We start from the raw sequence: 21,615 nt of genomic DNA, 5'->3' as shown, positions 1-21,615 counted from the left end.
CTTCATTACCACTCAAAATATAAACCAAACTAAAAGGCTACAAAATTTACAACAACCTTCCTTCATAAACCACACAAAAAAAATCTTATAACATAAGCTTAAAAACACACATCCACCACAACAACAAAAAAACCCTTTGCTCCATTATCACTTCAACATTCAAAAATATTATTACTACTACTAGTTGTAATTATTAGTTTTTGAATGGCAATTACAAGTTCAATTGCAACAACTTCATTTTCTTCATGTGTTGGTGGTGAAGATTATGGCATCTTTATGAAGAAAGTGCAACCATTAATGAATGTTAAAATCGGAAAGGCAGTGAGATCAAGGACAATGATGGGGAATGTTAATGATGGAAAAGGATTATTTGCACCACTTGTTGTTGTCACTAGGAATATTGTTGGCAAAAAAAGATTCAATCAACTTAGGGGCAAAGCTATTGCTTTACACTCTCAGGTAATTAATTTATCATTCACTAATACTACTAATAAATTAGGTATCTGTTACGATCCATCAGTATAGATATCGTATAATTTTAAATGTCCATCGAGTGTAGATGAGCAGAAATCACCTATCGTGGTTTTTTTTTTGTTTTTGAAGAAAATTTAATATCAATGTATTATGTTTTTCATCCATTTTATTGATTATTAACCAACGTAGATAAGATGGGATGAAATTATCTACTAACAATTTTTGTCTTTACTTATATTGTTTTGGGTAGGTTTAGTCTTTCTTTAGTGTTGATATTATTGAATATGATCTATCAAAATTCTTATTTGGGGATAAAGTCAATAAAAATGTCAAAGTTATTTGGTGAAAAATGATGAATTATAAATTTATTTCAACATTTAAACATGATGTGATGTTCAAATTGAGAATTAGATACATAATTTTTGTCTATTTGGACTGGTTTTGGATTTATGTCAAGAATTTTGAGGTGTTATGTATTTAAAATCATTAAATCTAAATTTAATATTAAGTCTAAGCAAAGAGGTTTTAGTTCTCAAACTTCTAATATTATTGTTCTAAACATGTAGGTTAAGCTTTTCAATGTTGGATTTGACTAATAAATGTCCTGTAATATTAAATTTAATTCATTTACTTTTTAAAAGTAAACTTGAAAACTATTATAAAAAGTAAACAAACTCATACAATTCATAAAAGATTTTATAGAGGACAATTTGTGGTAGATTTCTCAAGTTAAATGTGGTATTTGAGTCTCCCAAAAGGATAAATGCCAAGAGGTCACAATTTGAATGGCAATATCAACCACCCATAGTAGTGATGGGCTTGTAAGTACCCCCCCCCCCCTCACCCCACTACCTTTGAAGTACGAGCCCTGAAAATGAAATCGCTTGTGCTACATTAGTTGGGTACCGATTGTAAGTATCCTTAACTATACTTCTGGAATTTGAGTCCTGAAAATGAAATTGCCTTTGATAGGATCGTTTTACCCCTAAAGTGGAATTTCCATACACTAATCCGCTAGATTAGTCGGGTACCGATTGTAAGTACCCTTCCCCCTAACCTTAACTAGAGGTCTGAAGTTCGAGTCTTGAGAATGAAGTCACCTTTGGTAGGAACCATTCTACTCCCTAAAGTGAAACTTCCCGGCGCGAAAACCAAAGCTAATGTTGATGGTATTGGTTTGATCAGGTAATCACAGAGTTTTGCAAGTCAATAGGAGCAGATCAGAAGCAAAGGCAAGGATTAATTCGATTGGCAAAGAAGAATGGTGAAAAACTGGGATTTCTTGCTTGATGGATGGCACATAATTAATCATCATTGCCAATGGAAAATGTGTTATGATCAAATAGCTATAGCCTCGTTTGTGTAATTGAGACAAATCAATCAGATACAACTTAATTATATGTATTATTCAAACATATATATATGCTTTGTAGTCTAGAAAATATTGTCTTCATGATTTCAATTTTAAACTTTTCACTCGAAATTGCGAAGTATTAAACTTGAATTGTCATGTAGTCGAGAAATCTGATGCAAACACCACCATTTTATTGAAAAACAGAAGTAATACACAGATTTTGAGCAATAAAACTATTCTTAATTTTCTCATGTGGATCAAAAGAATATGAACGTATTTGGGAGACATAATACATAAACACACCCTCAGCTATATCCTCCAACGAATACACACTTCAACCATCATAAAATTAAACAAGTAAACATACGTAGAAAAACTCACACGATTTGACATGTTCATGTGAGTCTAGTTGTTCAACTTTATGATAATTTAAGAGAATACTTGTTCATTGATACCAACTAAGATCAAGTTAAAGTATTATGCCTATTTTAGAAAACACAATAGATACTGTTTTACAAGTGTTTAAGTGCTTCAAATCAAACTAAATTCCTCCAAAATTCTATTATACACTCACTAAAGAGGCTCATTTTGAAACACTAAATTACTCATTCGACTAGACCTTTTGTAAAAGAGTCTACTTGAGATATAAAGTGATTCCACATAAACAACAAACTTCAGAACAAAATCTTTAACGCAATACATCCAAGCATACATCAAGTTCGAATAAATTTCAATAAGATCAAAATTTGCAGCAGACAAGTGCAAAAAAGTGCTAATCGTACAATTTCAGTAATGGTAGAGCTTAAGAAGTGGTGTTAATCCCACACGATAAAGAAATTCACACAGTATATCGGCTCTTAGCTGACCTCTCCCTTTTAGAATCATCCTGCAACGACCAAAATAATATGCTGATTAAGAAAGAACGAAAATCAAGAGGAAAGATAAAAAGACCATTGAATTTGCAAGAATTGTAAGTGATGAGGGGGAGTTACATGGAAACTATAGGATATCTTTTCGGTATCAATGATCTCCTTCCACTTCCTACCAATGCCCATCTACAACATAGAACAAACCAGTAATTTATAAAATGCAAAACCATGGAGCATCAAGTGTAGCATCACTCCAGGAGGCAAAACAATTCTTCAGACTACAGAGATGTTAGAAGGCCAAAAACAGGCAAACATACGTGATTACAGAACAGTACAAGGGAATCATCTGCTAAAGAGGACCTATGTTACTCGGACTCTTCAAAAATGCCAACGGGTGCGTGTCGGATTCGCCAAAAGTAGTGTATTTTTGAAGAATTCGAGACGGGTGCGGCATCAAAAGTGAAGAGTCCGCGCAACTAAGAAAAGGACTGAAAAACCCCTAGTTAAGCAATGTAAAAGATTTCAATGCGCAACTTGTGTATTGCAATGCTGTAAGATGAATGTACATAGGATTACTAAACGGAGAATGAGGAAGTATAACTTGGGGAAAATATTCAAATGATACCATCTGGGGTTTAGTATCAATATGCTATTTTGATACATCAAGAAAAGTTAATGAATAGCAAACTATCACAGCACAATGTGGTAGTTAAGCAATCAGAATGTTCCCTTCCTCAGTTTACTATCATCAGATGATACCGGTTTCATCACAGTAGTACAGTTACTTCATATAAGTCCAAAATTGCTCCTCCACAAACGTTTAGCTGATTTCTTTAAAAACTGAGGCTGTTGAGTTATATAGTTCTTACATGGATCATGGGAGGGCATCCAGAGGGTTAAATGAAAGACATGAGCTACTTCACTCATTTCTTTGATCTTGGGCTACTCCACCAATGACCTAAAGAGTTTTAGGTTGGATACTCAAATTGTTTGACATGGTATCAAAACTTAACCTTTCACAAAACTCATATCTCACTCTTGTACATCAGATGGTGTCATGTATAGTTGTTTCACATGGGAAGTAAGGGCTTCGAAAGAAGTTCATAAAAATCTTTGGCTACATCACCCATAGCCTTAAGGTTAAATCTTCATGCTTCGACTTGAGAATTTAAAGATCCTTTGAATCATATTACGCGCTATAGAACATGACAACACAATAATTTAGATTTCAAGACTCATTTTAAGGGGTTTACAGAAGAGCTCAAAGCAGAAAACTGAAAATGAAGCAGATCTAGATGCATATACATCCATAGAGCAGTGCAAGGGACAAGTGCCCAGATCAAAGTGCTTTTATCAGAATTCCTAAAGACAGAACAGAAATCAGCGACAAATAACAAGAGCAAATGCCATAGAGAAAGGAGTTACTACTACAATAAGCAAAAAAAATATCTGCCAGGAATGGTTAAAGAACAAGCGAAGAGAAATATTAAGGACTTCCATGCCAGGAAAAAGAATAAATGTTTCTGATCGGGATATTCAAATTATTTATTTAATGATCAACACCAGTGTTTCGTCCATAGGACGAAATGGGAAAAGGAATTTTCTCTTGATCTTAAATTTGGTGCTCAAATAAAGTCGCTTTTTCCTTTTCTCTTAACAAAAAATAAATTAAAAAATGGATATAGGTCATATCAGTATTAAGAAAAACGTTTAACGCAGCACAAAACCATATTAATTGAAAATGAAAGTAAAAAGTCATCAAACTTCCTGCAAATGTATCTGTTTCAAGTACTCGGGCATATCCTTTTCTTAAATAATATTAATACAGGAATAGCCAATGTTTTGAGAAACAAAACATAGATCTGTCATCTGGACCATCTTAAACAATATTTCATATCACATTTCAGATATAGTGGAACAATAACACAGATTTCAGTTCTAAAGCTATATAACACCAGAGATAAGAAAACTACCTGAGCTGCTTCATTGGTGGCAGTCTTAGTCCACAAGGAAAGTTTATCCTGACTCCTACGCACACTAGCAACCACTCCACATATATCTTCTGACTCATCAAATTGCTCGCCGACCAATGCCATCAGCTGTTCAAAAGAAGCACATCCAACAAACAATACATGAGCATCTTTAGCAAGAAAACTAATCAAAACAGTGCTTTATATGACATACTAAATACAGAACTGAAACCAAATGGTAAAGAAGAATTATTACTGTTTCAAGCCACATAGTCTCGAGATTAGCCTTTCTGCTGCTCGTAGCAGTCCACTTGCCACCATTGGCACACTCAGGATCTTCCCATTTGGGCTCAATCCCAGCTTTGAACAAATGAAAGTCCGCATTAACAGTCAACTTGCTGGGCTTGAATATCTGATCGTATAAACTGCAAATAGGACAATCCACATTTAAGATAAACTCCTACCCATCTATTAGTCTTTCTAAACCATAGTACCGCATTAATCAATCAAAATCAAACCATACAACATAATTTTCAAAAAAAATAAATCAAGACATACAACATATAGGAAATTTAATATAAACAAGTACGTCATTTCGTTTAATAGTGCACTGCTTGCATGGACAGTGAGTTTAAGAAGCCAATTTCACTTATAATTACAGTAGTAGTAGTTGAAGAAAATATTAGAATAATAATATCTAAAAGCTTAGTCTTATAGAGAAAATTTGATTGCTTGAAAATTGCAAAGAACAACATTAGTTATAGAACTTCATTGCAGATACTAATATTATTCTCTGAAGGGACAAACTTTTTCAACATCACAAAATAGAGACAGGGTCATAAACCTGGTAGGAAAAGGCACAAATTCAATCAGTAATCAGCTGAAAGAATGTCTAGAACATGCTCTCTTTGGTGAAGATCACATATACTCTTAGATCAACATACACGTAGCAATATCAAAGAAAAAAAATCCACAAACGCAATCAATTAATCACATTAAAAATCCAAATCCGGGTAAATTGAGGTTCGGTTATATTCGAAAAAATCATTTAATCAGAAGTATGGATATCAATTTGTAATACGAGACATAGATAGGGTTTCCACAATTTACGAGCACAAATCTGAATAAACATAACATGAAGAATCTAGAAAATATCACGTTCCTATTGTACAGAAAGGATAGATTTTACCTCCAGAATTCCTCAACAGTTTCAAAAGTATAAGCTTTTCGAAGAGAACTTCCCCAAGCGGCGCCTTGTTTCGGTTTAGACTGGTTATCGAACCAGAACGTCCACTTCCTCTCTAGCTTATGCGGCTGCTTCTCCACCGACTCCGCCGCCGCGACCGGCGGAATCTCCGTCGCCTCTACCGGTGCTTCGGTGGCCATAGTTTTTACGTCAAAATCCTCTCCTTTGTGTTAGCTTTTTCACGACGGAGAGGCGTAAAGGAATTAGAAAGGGAAACAGGTTTAAGCGATGGAGTTGTAATTTATACAGGCCCAATTGATTGATGTTAGTGGGCCTTGTAGCTAAAAAGCCATGGAAAGGTTAAGCCCATGGTTGGTGATAGAATGGGGCCAATGGGCCAACAATTTTTTTTAGGTACGTGTTAGATGTCTTGTGTGATAAGAATGCGTCATCAAGACATAAAGGTAGATTGTATAAAGTGGTGGTCAGATCGACTATGTTGTACGGGATAAAGTGTTGGCCGATTAAGAACTCACATATCCAGAAGATGAAAGTAGTGAAAGTAAGGATGTTGAGATGAATGTGTGAACATACTTGTACGTACATATAGGACCACGAAAGAAGATATTTGGGATAAGATGAGAATCACCTTCGTGGTGAACAAGATGAGGGAAGTGAGATTGAGATGATTCGAGCATATGAAGAGGATATGCATAATTATCTCAGTGAGGAGGTGTGAGATGCTGGCTATAGTAAATATGATTGTAGGTAGAGGTATGTCGAATAAATATTGAAGAGAGGTGATTAAACAGAACATGACATATTTGCAGTTTATCGAGGACATGACCTTAGATAAAATGATATGAAATTCAAGAACTAGAGTAGAATGTTAGTAGGTATTCAAGCATCGTCTAGTTTCTCCTATTAGTATTGTACATTATTGTTACTTTTCTATTATCTTATTTTTCAAATTTATTACATGTTACTTTCTTTGCTTTGATTACTAAATTATTTGTTGTTGTCACTATTCTCTTCTCCTTCATTTTTTACTTGACTTCTTTGTTATATATTTTTATTTTCATACTTCATTTTGAAATGCTTTACATGAGCATTGATTTAGCACAAACAATTTATCTACGTTACACAAGATAACCATAAAGCATAGTACACAATATATACCCTTCTCAGACCTCACCTATTAATATTATAAATTAATCGATTTAAATATAAACAGAACTAAACGGATCATATTTTGACTGATACGTGTCATAAGAAGCACTAAAAACTGTAAATAGCCACTTGTAACCTTTACAGAGGCTCCATTAATTTCCTCATAATTATTTCACTTGTAACCTTTGTTGATTTGAGTACATTTTTTCAGTTTTGTTGAAGTAGTAATAGTAATAATAGAGTAAGAGATATGGCAGAAACAACAATTACAGGTGGAATGGATCAGAGAAATCCAACATTGACAACAGAGGCCACTCTTGCCCCAATCACTATTCAACGCAAAGTTAGAACTGACTTGGAAACTTCTATCCCTAAGCCTTGTAAGTTTTGTTTCACGTGACACTGCTTCGTCGATCTTGTTTTTTTTTTTTTAAGTAATATGTATGCATAATTAGAGACGAAGTCAGAATTAGGAGTTTGGAGTTCTAAATTTTAGAATAGAAGAAAAAAATATGCAAAACATGTTTCGTTAGTGGATTGAACCCACAACACTACTGTGAAAAACAGTAATATGTATGCATAATCAGAGGCAGCAGAGTCAGGATTAGGAGTTTGGGAGTTTCAAATTTTAGGATAGAAGAGAAAAATTTTGCAAAACATGTTTCATTAGTGGGATTGAACCCACAACACTATTGTGAAAGGCAGTTTCATCGCCCCTTCCTTACCACTGAGCTATCAATCAATTTTGTTAGAGATTCTTAACAAAATTGGGTGCTATACAACAAAATTGATTTGTGAAATCAAATAAATGATGACTTTTTAATCGATCATTTGGTAATGAAGTTAATGTGAATACATTTCAAAAGATGAAATGTCATCGCGGAGAGTTTTATAGTAATATACACGAATTGTGCTTTATTTATTTATTTTCATTTTAAAACGTGACACCCCTTACAAAACTCTAAAAAAATATTCAGATATGGCTAGGGGTTTGGTTGCTCCAGACATGGATCACCCCAATGGAACTCCAGGCCACAGTCACAATGGCATGAGTGTTCTTCAGCAACACGCAGCTTTTTTCGATCAGGACGATAATGGCATTGTTTATCCATGGGAAACATACTCCGGTAACTCATCGTGCAAGTCCATAATTTAGTTCTTTGTCATTTAGAATCATTGATGTCTGATTTTTCGTCCTCGTTTTGAATAGGGCTTCGTCAAATTGGCTTCAATGTGATCGTGTCATTCATAGTAGCTATTATGATCAATGCTGTCTTGAGCTATCCTACTCTCCCAGTAAGTCGAAGCAGAGTCATTCGTACTGTCATGCATTTGATTTGTGAGTTCACTTGTTCATTCGGAATTAGCCCAATTTGATGTAATGTAATGGAGGCAGAGTATTTCCCCTGTTTCTGCTAGCTTTTTTAAAAGTTCTGTTAGTTAATCATGCATTGTGCTTCTCTGCCTCTACGAGTTAGGGGTAAGGTTTAGGTACAGTCTAACCTCTTGGACCCCACTTATGGGATTACGTTGTGTATGATGTTGTAATAGTGCATTGTAAAATGTTAATTTGCAGGGGTGGTTTCCTTCTCCATTCCTTCCTATCTACATTCATAATATACACAAGGGAAAACATGGAAGTGATTCCGGGACCTATGATAGAGAAGGCAGGCAAGTATATATATGTACTACTCGTTTTGAAGTCCCCGTGTTACAACCTTCTTGAGTATCATGAGCTTAGTGTGTGGTTTAATTGTTCCTTAGGTTTTTGCCAGTGCACTTTGAGAACATTTTTAGCAAGTACGCTCGAACTGTGCCTGATAAGCTTAGTCTTGGAGAATTGTGGGATATGACTCAAGCCAATAGAGATATATACGATTTTCTTGGTTGGTAAGTTATTATTCAAAACACGTAACTGCTTATTTATCTCCAATACTTGGTGAATAAGTTGCTTAAACACTTCTTGAATTCGAGCCATGCCAAATGGGCTAGCTCATCATAGTTGTTTTAACCATTTTTTTGATCTTTTGGTTTAATTTGAAGGATTGCTTCAAAATTGGAATGGGGACTTTTGTATTTTCTTGCTCGAGACGAAGATGGATTCTTATCGAAAGAGGCTATAAGGCGATGCTTTGATGGGAGTTTGTTCGATTATTGTAAGGCACAAATGGGAGGTGACTATGCTAAGCAAGAATAGGTTCACTTAGAAGTATAAGTGCTAGTGTTTTGATATAAGATGTTACAAGCTTAAGCGTTTTTTCGTCCCACGGTAAGAGGATCTTGCATCTTATCATTAATATCATTAAATGTCCAAGCTCTGTCTCGAACAATTCAGGATGTTTTATTATGCTTTCTAGCATTTTTCCATGATTTTATCACTCCCATTTTTAAAAAATTGATCTACTTTTCTTTGAGTCGAGGGTTTATCAGAAACGACCTTTTTACCTCCCAAGGTAGAGGTAACACTCTATCCTCTCTAGATCTCAGTTAGCTCATATGTTATTGTTGATTTATTGTTGTCAAATAAGTTAACAATCAACTACTAGTAAATTGTATGTTAAGTAGAGATTGTATTGTTCTAAAAATGTGAAAACATCTCTATAATATAGATGAATCATCTTTATTTTTGTCTATTTCCTTTCTTAAATGTTCACATGCACCTTTAGGTTGGCTAGTAGTTGACAATTGCTTGCTCCAATAATTGCCATATTTAGTGTGAAATCAATCAAATCATCAAAGGTTCTTCACAAAATTATTTCCAACAATAATTCACATCACAAAAAACAACAACATATAACATCCAAGAAATCATGTGTTTTTTTCCCTCACAAAAACTTGACAAATTCACAAGTCCATAATCAAGCAACATAGTACATTGGATTTGGAAGTTTGAATGATCTTTTTGCACTTGGAAGACCTTCAATGCTGCTCCATTGGTCTCCAATAATGCCAACAATTCTATAACCTTGGCTTATAAGTTTACTTCTTATCTCTGCCTTAAATGTTTGAGCATTTTTGCATTCATCTTCTTGATCTCTAAAATATTCAACCAAAATATAAGTACCAATTTTAGAATAATGTATAAACATAAACCAAATAAATTGATTTTAAAAAAATATATTCAAACCTTAGTATGAGGCTATTCCATCCATAGAAATCAACTTTGACAAGATTATCGACAGTGGCGGATCTAAGATGTTCTCTTCTTGAAGAAACAAGAAAGATTTTAACTCCTAGTCCTTTAAGATGATTGAACAACTTCAAAGAATGTTCCACTGCTGTTCCTTTCCCTTGGCTCATCCAATCCTCCAAAGATGTCACATTTAGCTTATTTCCCCTATTCCACCAACAAAAAAAAACATTAGCAACAATCAATGAACATCGAGCCTAACTCAATCCTAAAAGCTAGCTCATGATGTGGAGATTATTTAATAGATCAAATACTCATCGATCCCACAATCAACGTGGGACAAACTCAACATTCCCCCACCCTAGACTCGACATGGTCTGCCAACTTGATAGTGGACAACATAATATCAAACTCAACATCAGGTAAACTAGAAATTGGATAAGTCTAGCTCTGATATCATGATAAGAAATGAATCTTTTTGCAAAAAGAGTATGTAGCTATATAGATGACTAAAAGCTTATGATCTTTACATCTTACTAGTAAAGAGAAATCCAAAATTCTCAACTTCAAAAGTTAATCCATAAGGTGACTAGGATCGTTCAAGATCATATAAAATTTTAAATCTCTATCTCACAACCGATATAAGAAAAAACTCAACATATAGTATAAGAAGTCGATCTGAATATACATTGTCAGTGTACAAAACGTAAAACTATTACCCTAAAAAGAAAAAATGAGAAACAAAACTTACCCAAAACCATTTTTCTTGTAGTAAGGAACAGAGGAAAGAAGAGTATCATCAATATCAAAAATCCAAGCATCTTTCCCATCATTTTCCAAAATACAATTAGTACTAAGATAAAGTATACATTCATTAATAGTTCTTTCAGAATCAACTTTATATTGAGTAGAAGTCATATATTTTCCAATATATGCAACACATTCTTGAGGGACAACAACATAATCTCTAATGTTGTGTAACTCAACATTCATTCTCCAACTCTCACAATAATTCTTGAGGCTAATTTTGAGGCCACTATTGGTTTTGTGTTGTGACAAAATGTTCCAGTCTCCAAGACATGAAGTTGAAAGAATACAAAAAAGTGTAAAGAAAATTCCAAATTTTTTTGCCATTTTTTTGAGATTTGAGAAAGTTTGAGTTTTAGTTGATTTTTATGGAGCTACTTACTGTAAGGGGGGACTAGTGATAAATTTTGAAAATGGAAGGGGTCACATGGGTGATGGGAATTAGTTGGCACCATGTATATTGTTTTTTGTCCTTAATAAAACATGATCTATATGGTGGTAGGTTGATTAAATTATGTCAATCAATGGTGTCATGAAACTTTATTCTATACTTCGTAAAATTTTATATTTTTATATATTTTGGTTTTTAGTTAATCACAACTTAGATCATGAAAAGTATTTTTGTTCACACTAGCCTATTCCATGTGATTGTCCAAGAACAACTATATGTTCATTATAATTCCAAGTGAAGTTTGAAAAATATAGAAGGTACGCAGATCTTATCTTATTTTTATAAGATAGAAAGATTGTTTACAAAAAAATCTTGGCTCAAAAGAGAAGTATTATATTATGAATCTGTGACAAATATACGTTGAGTTGTGCGAAGAAATAATATTGATTTTTTTAAAAAGAATTAAATAACAACAAAAATTTCAAACTAATTAGAAATTGATAATTATTAGAAATAATAATTGTCATGTGGGTGCCACTAGAGAGTGGAACCTAATTGGCATATCAACATACAACTATCTCACATGGAATTAAACCTAATCTCATTTAAATCCCCAACCAAATCCTTTTTTCTCTACATAATTACTATATTCCTTGACATATTTATGTTAGAAACATATTCCATGTCCACACTTTTTTTTTGGGGGGCACTCTCCCATCATTATATTTTTGTTCTCGTTTGAGGTTCGATATTTATTTTGAAATTTAATTAATTTAAATTTTTGTTAAAATATTTTAGACGTAACTAATTTATAATATGTGAATTGTTTGACTTTAACAACATATAAGTAGACCAAATAACTCGTCATCCACCATCGATGTGAAAACTCAACCCTCCCCTCTCCCCTCCATAAAGATCGGATATCTGAAGTGTGAACAATATGAAATGGAGGCATATCATGGGGTATAAAACTGGGTCAATCTCAACTTAGATATTAAGTCATGAGGTAAGGATTGTCCAAAATTTTGTATGGAGATCAAATAACTCATTACCAATGACGTGATAACTCAACAAGATTAAAATGTTCCTTACTAATAATGATGTTATTTCTAAAGTTTGAATTCAGATTTTTTGATTAAGGATAAGAGGTCTCAATTTTTTATAGTCCCAACACTTTATATTAGGGAAAAAGTTGATTTAAGTTTTGTCAAGACTTAAATTTTACATAAACAAATTACTTTAATTAAAAATATTTTATATTTAGCTAATAATAAGTAAATTATTGAAGTAGAATAGGTCAATAATTCTTTGTCATCACTCTTTGATGAGATATGTGGCAGAGTTCCATTGGAGGCTCATTAGACTTAGATTTATGATTTCCAATTAACAAAAACAAAGATTTATGATTTGCAAGCTTTTTTATACCTACAAGAGGCAAATGTCAACAGATTAATTATTATTAAAAGGGAAAAGGGTCAAATATGCCCCTAAACTATTCGAAAAGGTCTAGATATACCCCCGTTTAAAGTTTGGCTCACTTGTGCCCTCGCCATCCAACTTTTCGTCTAGATATGCCCTTATGGGCGTTAAACGCCAAATGGAATTGCCACGTCATTTTTACATTACCACGTGGCATTGGAAAAGGGTCAAATATACCCCTAAACTATTCGAAAAGGTCTAGATATACACCCCCCCCCCCCCTTTTAAATAAACTACCCGACCCGTTTTCAATAATTTTTTTAAAATTTTTAATTTTTTTTTCGGTAAATCCCGAAAATGAGTAATTGACTAATAAAAAAAATAGGAAAAATATGAAAAAAAATATATAAAATTAACGCCAAAAATTCGCAAATAAATATAGTAACCTTAAATTCAACAATTTTTTTAAATTTTTATTTTTTTCGATAAATCACGAAAATAAGTAATTGATTAATAAAAAATATGAAAAATATAACCTAAAAAATGCAGCATAAAGTCATTTTCAGATTTTTTATTAATCAATTACTCATTTTCGGGATTTATCGAAAAAAAATAAAAATTTTAAAAAATTATTGAAATTGTTGAATTTAAGGTTACTATATTTATTTGCGAATTTTTGGCGTTAATTTTATATATTTTTTTCATATTTTTCCTATTTTTTTTATTAGTCAGTTACTCATTTTCAGGATTTACCGAAAAAAAATAAAAAATTTTAAAAAATTGTTGAAAACGGGTCGAGTAGTTTATTTAAAAGGGGGTATATCTTGACCTTTTCGAATTGTTTAGGGGTATATTTGACCCTTTTCCAATGCCACGTGATAATGTAAAAATGACGTGGGGCGTTTAACGCCCATAAGGGCATATCTAGACGAAAAGTTGAACAGCGAGGACACGAGTGAGCTAAACTTTAAAAGAGGGATATATCTAGATCTTTTCGAATAGTTTAGGAGCATATTTGACCCTTTTCCCTTGTTAAAAACATAAACCAGAAATTTAACAAATTATTATTTGGAATTAATCAGCAAGTCGGTAGCACGTCTCTTTACACATCTGTACTTTTTTTTTCTTTTTTTGGTCAACACACATTTGTCAACTTACAGCTGTGTCATGCCGTTTCATAATTATTATTTTTCCACCCGATATTTGATATTTATATTAGAATTTAGCTAATCCCGGAGGTGCTTTTAATAGGATTTTATTTTTGTATTCAGAACTCAAATTTGAAAACTTTAACTAAGAAAGAAAGAATCTCAACTATTCCACTATTGCCCAAAATTTGTAAACCGATTCATAACCCAATCAAGAAATATATACTACTATATGACATAAACAATAACGAATATAATTGATCTATCTGTTTTTGCTAAGCAGATAGGTACTTCATAGATAATTTATTCAATCTCAAATATTAATCGTTTTTACCAGTCGAATCAATTTCAAAATAATTGAAGTTTTTAAATTGGAAACAAGTAATCTCATAATTATAATATTAAAATGGAAAAAATAACAAAATTATTTAATAGACATAATTTTATGGGGTAGATATTTGGTTCATTAGGTAACAATGAGATGTGTGACTTGGTCTAATTTGGTTTCAAATCAGCAAACGACTTAGATATAATGAACACAATATTTATAACTCTTAATATATTTCATTTTGCTCTTCTCCTCGATTCCTAATATGGTGTATAATAACCGTTTTAAAACCCGACTAAATCAAAATTCATGTTAGAAAGTCCTCTATTACGAGTTAAAGCACTCCCCTAACAAAGGTAATTCAAACCAAAAACTCAAACTCAACCATGTTTCCTCGACTATTCGAGGGGAACGAGACTATTTTATTTGGACAAGTCTTTCAATAATTACGAAGCTATAAATCAAAAACGAGACGAAAAGTAAATGACGTGATATTTAGTAGCAAATAAGTGGGTATTATATGAACTTTTAAATCTCAGAGCAATACAACATTGCTGCATTTGTTTGTATATGTGACAATAACAGCACTTCCAAATAAAAGTTATCAAAATCTCTTAGTAGTTCAGACAATTGCATTAGCTGCACTAGCAATCCTTGGCCATAGATCAGCACACTCCTTTCCAATTGGACCAGTGATAGCAGAACCTAACAACGGCCAAAAGGAGCTCATGAACAATACACGTACATCAAGAAAATTGTGAACGGTTTAAATTCTTGATATATGGCTAAACAAAGAAATAATCCGTGCAACTATGCAATGTCAATGATACAACAAAAACTAAGTAGAAGATGTCGTTTTCGAAGTATTAATCAGGCATATATAGTTTAGATAGATATACTTGATGGAGGTTAAGCATATGATCTCACCTTTCATTTCTCCTTTGGGATTCACAATCACACCAGCATTATCTGAAGAAGCATACAAGACGTGATATAAGCACAGCGAAAGTAACATTTTTTGTGCTTGAGAAGTAGAAAGCATGACTACTAATACACACTCCACCCAACTAGCAAACTTCCAAGTATGTAAAATATATTACTAGCGGATACATGCTTAACATGCTACAACTCGAGGAGTACATATGTAGAGTCCAAATGGAGCAGATGTGAGCTTAAAAAGAATCAACACATCTGTAACGATGGACACATCTATTTTCCAGCCATGTAACTGTATCAACCACAGTATAATAAGGTTGTAACCTGACTAATGTCTGAACATGTTTAAAGTTCTACACAACAAGAAGATAACGTTAAACTCAATTTCAAGTAAAGACACTGTGTATACTTAACAATGCTACAAATTGAAAACATATGTAGAGTCCAAATGGAGCAGATATGAGCATAATAGGAATTAACACATCTGTAACGATGGACACATACATTTTCCAGGCATGTAACTGTATCAACCACGGTATAAGAAGGTTGTTACTTGACTAATGCATGGATATGTAAAAGTTAGACATCAAAATAGCAAGATAATTTTGAAATCAGTTTTTGTAAGGACATCATATAATTTATTTCAAAAGATATAAAACTAAACAACTAAGAAAACAATAGAGGCCAAGTCAACATATCCTGCATATATGTGTCCAGAATGGAAGAAAATAGATTACTTCATGTTGGGCCCATATGGAGCAGAAAGTGCTTGAATAGTATAAGCACATCTGTAACGATAGACAACATTAATTTCCCAGACTAGTAACTGTATTAACCACGATAAGAAATGTTAACACCTGACTAAGTCTGATTTTCAAAAATAAATAAATACAAACACATGTTTCTCAATCCATCAGAAACAACTGCACAAGCAGATCTCCTACCTTTGATACCTACTATCAACAAAATCAAGATAAAGAAAGACCTATGATAGTAAAACTTACAATCAAAAGATACAAATTTGTTCCCTAATACACTTAATTGGAACTTTCTTTTAACTGAAGAATTCAGTTACTAAGATCATATGCTTCAAAAGTTAATTTATCTCTGCTCAAAGAGAGAAACCACAAAAGTGAGGTTCAATTGGGGAGATCTAATTCGATTATGAACCAAGATAGGTTAAGGTTGGTTAGACTATAGCTGGTCATGGAAGTGCAGATAAAAACTCGAATCTAAAAGACCTACTCACTCTTATGACTTGACACATGCACAAGGTAAAATTGGATGATGATACTGCCAAACCAGCTCTCATTCGTACATCACTTCTATAAAAACAAGCACGAATACCAAAGTACAAAAACAGATCACTGGATAATTGCACCACACCCTAACCAGCAAAACTCATGGAATAACCACTCACTGCTTCAAATTCCGGAAAATGAACAAAGCTAAATGTATGAATAACTATATTAGCAAGGAAATCCCAACATCCTAGAGTAACTCTGATAGATTGATATCCGCAAAAACTCAATGTGTACACCAACTAATGTTAATTTTCTCAAAAGATTACATTTTTATAATCATTCATATAGATACTTCACTACATACTAATATAAAATCAACTGATACCAAATCTGGGTGTAGTTGATTCAAACAATTCATATAAATTCAAAAAACGAGCTAAGAAAACAATAACAAGTAGCTCAAATCACAAAACAACCTAAAAACTCAGCTCAAATCCTTAAAAGCTTGCGGAAAAAGCTTACCTTCAAAGTACATGAAAACACCATCCTTTCGTCGCCAAGGTTTGCGTTGTCTAACAATGACAGCAGGCATCACTTTCTTCCTCAAATCAGGTTTCCCTTTCTTGACAGTAGCCATCACCATATCACCTACACAAGCAGATGGCAACCGATTCAACCTACCCTTTATACCCTTCACTGAGATAATGTAAGGTTCTTCGCCCCAGTGTTATCAGCACAATTCACCGTCGCCGCCACCGGTAAACCTAGTGACATCCGGAATTTGTTTCCGGCAGACCCTCCACGCCCTAAACATCATTTAAAAAAAAAAAAATTAGAGAAAATCGAAGATAATTGAGAACGATCTTCTGAATTTGAAAGCAACATGAAGTAAACTTACCTCGCTTTGACATTTTTGGATGCAGAAAGTATGGTGATTTAGGGTTTTTGCTAGGGTTTTATAGAAATGGCAATTTAGGGTTTTAATTTGAAGAATGTTTGGTTATGGACTCTATTTGGGCTTGTCACATACAACTTGAGATGGGCCAGACCATTTTCTTTAATTTATTTTGGATTAATTATAGAAATTCCACATTTTAGTTTACTTATTACCATTATCTCCTATAAGTTTTACAAATCTTCAAAATCCCTCATTTTTACGCTTCAGATTAGTGTATCTCGCGCATCAGATTAGTGTATCTCGCGCATCTGATTAGTGTATCATGTATAAAATGTAATGTATCTTACTTAACGATTAATATATCTCGCACATCAAATTAATGTATCAACGCTTATATTATTGTATCCGTTTGAGAGATTTCTGTAATTATAAACTTTTAAGAGATAAATTGTAATTTTGCCTTAAAAGTATGTGATTTCTGTAATTTGCCCATTTATTTTTGTTTTAAGAGAAAGTTAAGGATATATGTGGTTCAATCAACTAGTTTATTAATAGGAAAAAATAGAGAAAATGATCAAAATAGTCCTTGATATATTGGGTTGCTTTGTTTTGATCCTTAATATATTTTAGGTGATTGAAATAAATGTGTTCAATTTAGTTTTTTACCCTAAACTTAACAATTTACCCTCAAAAATTGTTAAATATAACGGTGGGGCCACATAACTTACAAAATTCACCATTTTTACCATCTTTATTAGCTCAAAGAAAGAGTTTCATGAATTCTAAAACACCATTTTCTCTAAAAATTTCTACGATTTGAAAAAATTACAAAAATCTCTATTTTATCTTATTCTCGGATACATCACTTTACGCGATGTAACAGTCAAATACATAAGTTTACAATGTATCGGGACATTGAGTGATGTATCTAAAATCAAAAAGTGATGTATCGAGATGTATCGGAACCGGGATGCATTGTATCAGGACGTTCTGGGATGTATCCGGATTCCATCAAATTTAAGAATTTTTGTAATTTGAAAAAGAGTAGGGATAGGATGTATCCGAAATCAAGACAAATTGTATCATGACGTTTTGGGATGTAACTGGATTCCACCAAATTTAAGGATTTTTGTAATTTGGAAAAGAGCATGGAGAGGATGTAATTAGTTTTTAACACTATGAGATTTGTGTAAAATTATCTTATTAATATGACCAACGAGGATTGCGACGGAGAGGTAAATATTTCTTTATTTTTAATTAGATATCTCGGTTTTGAGTCCTCTTAATTATGAAGTTGTCTTTGTTAGGGAGCTTTAATCCCCATCGTGGGACTTTCTGACGCGAATCCGGATTTAATTGGGCCCCAATATGGGTATCAGACATCATATGGGAAACCAAAAAAAAAAAAAAAACTAGTTTATTAATATAGCTTAAAACATATACCTTTTGGTTCCATTTTATGTAGCATTGTTTGATTTGATACGATCTTTAAAAAAGAAAATTTTCTTTTAAAACTTATGATCTAAAACAATCATCACATATATCACATATCTGCGTGATTATAATTAATTTCATAAGAGATAGAAGAAGAATTATAAAGTTAATTTTTATAGATTGCGAATGGTTAGCATCATGAGTTTATTTGGGATGCAGATATTTTATGGATTAATTTGGCATAACCCCAAATCAACTCATCATCAAAATTACTCTGGCTCAAACTAATTAAAACTTTAGCAGGTTAGCCAAGTTAAATGATTTTGTTCAATTATACCACCCTCATTATTTATATTTTATCACTTATTTAAGTATAACCTTGCAAAATTATCATTCCAAAAAATATTAGACTCATATTTTACTCAATCTGACAAATAAAATACTATACTAATGTCAAACATTTGCAATAATTTATACAATTCTAAATCAGATATCTAACATTTTCTCATAAAGTTTTCAGTTTGCTCAAAATAAGTATTTAAATGGTGGTCCAAAAACTTCATGAACAATAAAAGAAACAAAGAAAGACTATTATTTACTAATAATATGTAGGAAAATTTGAATGCTTGCATATGCGTTAAATACCTAGTTAGGTTAACAACAATGACAATAACCTATTATTAAGTAAAATTTCACAAGTGACGTTTGAGAAAAATATAATATACGCAAATATTATCACTATCTCGTGAAGATAAAAAGATGGTTTCCGAAGAATCCTCGATTTAATGATACCTAATTTGGTTGATTTTCACATATAGTAAATTATTTGTCATTTATTGAGAAGCCATTCACGAGAGTTTGGCATCATTATTGAAAGAAGATATAGTGGGAAATTAACAAAAAAAAAAAAAAAGATTATTCCCTCTTCACGCGTTTTTACTATTTATAAATACACTATTTAAGAAAATAAATCCAATTTACACTAAAACTTTTGTTAGCACACACTTTAAACCTAAAAAAGTAAAGGACAATAAGTTGAAATGAAAAAAAAAATCACAAAAAAGATTATAAAGTGTAATTTTATAAAGTTAATGGGAGGTTTCTATAGTTAAAACAAATGACAAAGGACTTTCTCTCATATATTAAACCTGTCATAATATTTGTATCGTTACAAAATCTTCTCATTCCAAAAAAAAAAAAGCCTTCTCATTAAGGGTATGGAAGTATAAAATTAATTGTTTTCAAATTTTAAAACGTGTTATTCATTTTAAACGAATTAAAAAGTTAAAGTATGTCATGTAAACTGAAACACAAAAAATACTTTGGATATTTGGTGGCGTTTTTTGTGTTGTAATTTCTGAGATTTTGACAAGACTTTCCTAGTTCACAGTTCCGAAAGATATTCACATCTAACAAACTTAAAGGATCGAAATTGCTCAAGAAGTATATGCAAGGGGTTATTTTGAACTTATCCCCAAACATAAAGGACCATTTTTGTAATTTTAACAAACTACAAGGACTTCATGTGTAATTTGTAAAACTTTCAAGATTATAAACTTGAGAAACTTAATGTCAATTAACCAAACACTATTTTGATTTCTCATTCTTGTGAAATTTTTTTCTAAGTTTTTCATTCCAAAAAAAAGTTTAATGGCAGAAGCTTTTGTCTCTTTTCTCATTGAGAGAGTTGAAGGTGTAATGAAAATAAACAAAGGTACCATTTTATGTGGTGCAAAAAAGTATGTAAAAGATCTCCAAACAGAACTCAAGAAAATGAAGCTTTTACTTAAAGATGCTGAAGTAAAACAAAAGGAAAACAAAAAATTATGTGATATGATTGAGAATATTCGAAGGATCGCGTTCAAGATCGATGATGAAGTGGAAAATTACTACTTTGAGGTAGCAAAAAGTCGAAAAATTTGGTTTAAAGGTGTTATGGAACACTATAAGAGGATATATTATGGTAAGCAGAAGAAGTTTCAGTTGAGAATGGTTATATATAAAAGTCATGTGAAATGGTATATAAGGAAATTGGAATGTTATGGTGTGAAGAAGATAGTGCATGTAAAAGATTCATGTAAAAAGGTCGATAGCTTAGACAGATGGGAAGAAATTACAACTACGGTTAAGAAAATGGAGAGTGAGTTTGAGGATGTTGAGAAGTCAAAGTTTGTAAGTGTGTATGTGTTGAATGAGGATAAGGTGATGGAGAAAGCAAAGGTGTTGGTTCAAAGTTTTGAGAGAATTTGATGTTAGTGTCTATCTTAAAATGATGGGAGTTTGGGTGTTTCGATAGGAAAGAGATCATCAGAGTATAACACAAGATCGGCTTTTCTTGTTGTCATGGGTCGACCTTCTAGTATTTAGTTGGTTCTTGACTTTTTTTTTTATGTTGCACGATAATTAGTAAGTACTAGACTATTTCTTTGACTATAGTTTAAAGTATTTGGACTTATTGTAAAGTTATTATCTACCTCATGACTTGCTTCATAATATGGTCTTTTAATTATAGTTGTTTATGGACTAATTTTGGTGTTACATAGTATGACAGACAAGATTTACTAATATATAGTCGCTAGTGTAATTTAACTTGTTACATTAATAAAAAAATAGATGTATTTATAAAGCTATACCGCGGTTACGCAAGGTCAGGGGAAGGGGTCACACTCGAAGGGGTGTAAGGTAGGCAATCAACTCTAAAACACTAATTCCACGTCTCAAAATCGTGACTTATATGTGATATGGAGATAACTTTATACTGTGACACAAACATCAATATCTGATATGGCTCGAAAATAAGTAGATAATTCTATCATGACACAAGCATCAATGACTAATTTCACAGCTCGAACCTGTC

At 32.6% G+C, this 21,615-nt stretch overlaps 5 protein-coding genes across 5 annotated transcripts; 2 read left to right on the top strand and 3 right to left on the bottom strand.

Moving 5' to 3' along the window:
- The first annotated feature begins 48 nt into the window (after positions 1 to 48).
- LOC125808823 (protein PROTON GRADIENT REGULATION 5, chloroplastic) lies at positions 49 to 1,899 on the top strand. Its single transcript, XM_049488485.1, has 2 exons — positions 49 to 459; positions 1,660 to 1,899. The coding sequence occupies exons 1-2, from the start codon at positions 205 to 207 to the stop codon at positions 1,762 to 1,764; spliced, it is 360 nt and encodes a 119-aa protein (XP_049344442.1). The 5' UTR covers positions 49 to 204; the 3' UTR covers positions 1,765 to 1,899.
- Positions 1,900 to 2,466: 567 nt separating this feature from the next.
- On the bottom strand, positions 2,467 to 6,124 carry LOC125808858 (eukaryotic translation initiation factor). Its single transcript, XM_049488520.1, has 5 exons — positions 5,857 to 6,124; positions 4,924 to 5,092; positions 4,671 to 4,796; positions 2,821 to 2,883; positions 2,467 to 2,714 (listed from the first exon to the last, which is right to left on the bottom strand). Exons 1-5 carry the CDS (start codon positions 6,051 to 6,053, stop codon positions 2,667 to 2,669), a joined length of 603 nt encoding a protein of 200 aa, XP_049344477.1. The 5' UTR covers positions 6,054 to 6,124; the 3' UTR covers positions 2,467 to 2,666.
- A 1,145-nt stretch (positions 6,125 to 7,269) lies between these two features.
- On the top strand, positions 7,270 to 9,312 carry LOC125808862 (peroxygenase-like). The gene is made up of 6 exons (XM_049488525.1): positions 7,270 to 7,403; positions 8,001 to 8,150; positions 8,234 to 8,319; positions 8,600 to 8,694; positions 8,788 to 8,913; positions 9,067 to 9,312. The coding sequence occupies exons 1-6, from the start codon at positions 7,274 to 7,276 to the stop codon at positions 9,218 to 9,220; spliced, it is 741 nt and encodes a 246-aa protein (XP_049344482.1). The 5' UTR covers positions 7,270 to 7,273; the 3' UTR covers positions 9,221 to 9,312.
- A 320-nt stretch (positions 9,313 to 9,632) lies between these two features.
- LOC125808849 (acid phosphatase 1-like) lies at positions 9,633 to 11,407 on the bottom strand. Its single transcript, XM_049488511.1, has 3 exons — positions 10,905 to 11,407; positions 10,151 to 10,360; positions 9,633 to 10,059 (listed from the first exon to the last, which is right to left on the bottom strand). Exons 1-3 carry the CDS (start codon positions 11,285 to 11,287, stop codon positions 9,882 to 9,884), a joined length of 771 nt encoding a protein of 256 aa, XP_049344468.1. The 5' UTR covers positions 11,288 to 11,407; the 3' UTR covers positions 9,633 to 9,881.
- Positions 11,408 to 14,734: 3,327 nt separating this feature from the next.
- Positions 14,735 to 17,237, bottom strand: LOC125808821 (60S ribosomal protein L23). Its single transcript, XM_049488483.1, is given in 4 exon segments — positions 14,735 to 14,951; positions 15,174 to 15,215; positions 16,949 to 17,137; positions 17,140 to 17,237. Coding segments are annotated over 4 exon segments (375 nt in total). The 5' UTR covers positions 17,201 to 17,237; the 3' UTR covers positions 14,735 to 14,868.
- Between the last annotated feature and the right edge of the window lie 4,378 nt (positions 17,238 to 21,615).

This window comes from Solanum verrucosum, unplaced genomic scaffold, assembly GCF_900185275.1.
Source record: "Solanum verrucosum unplaced genomic scaffold, falcon-dt-bn FXZP01000218.1, whole genome shotgun sequence".
Taxonomy (NCBI): Eukaryota; Viridiplantae; Streptophyta; class Magnoliopsida; order Solanales; family Solanaceae; genus Solanum; species Solanum verrucosum.
The sequence above is the reverse complement of the archived record's forward strand: the minus strand, read 5'-3'. Positions and strand labels throughout refer to the sequence as shown.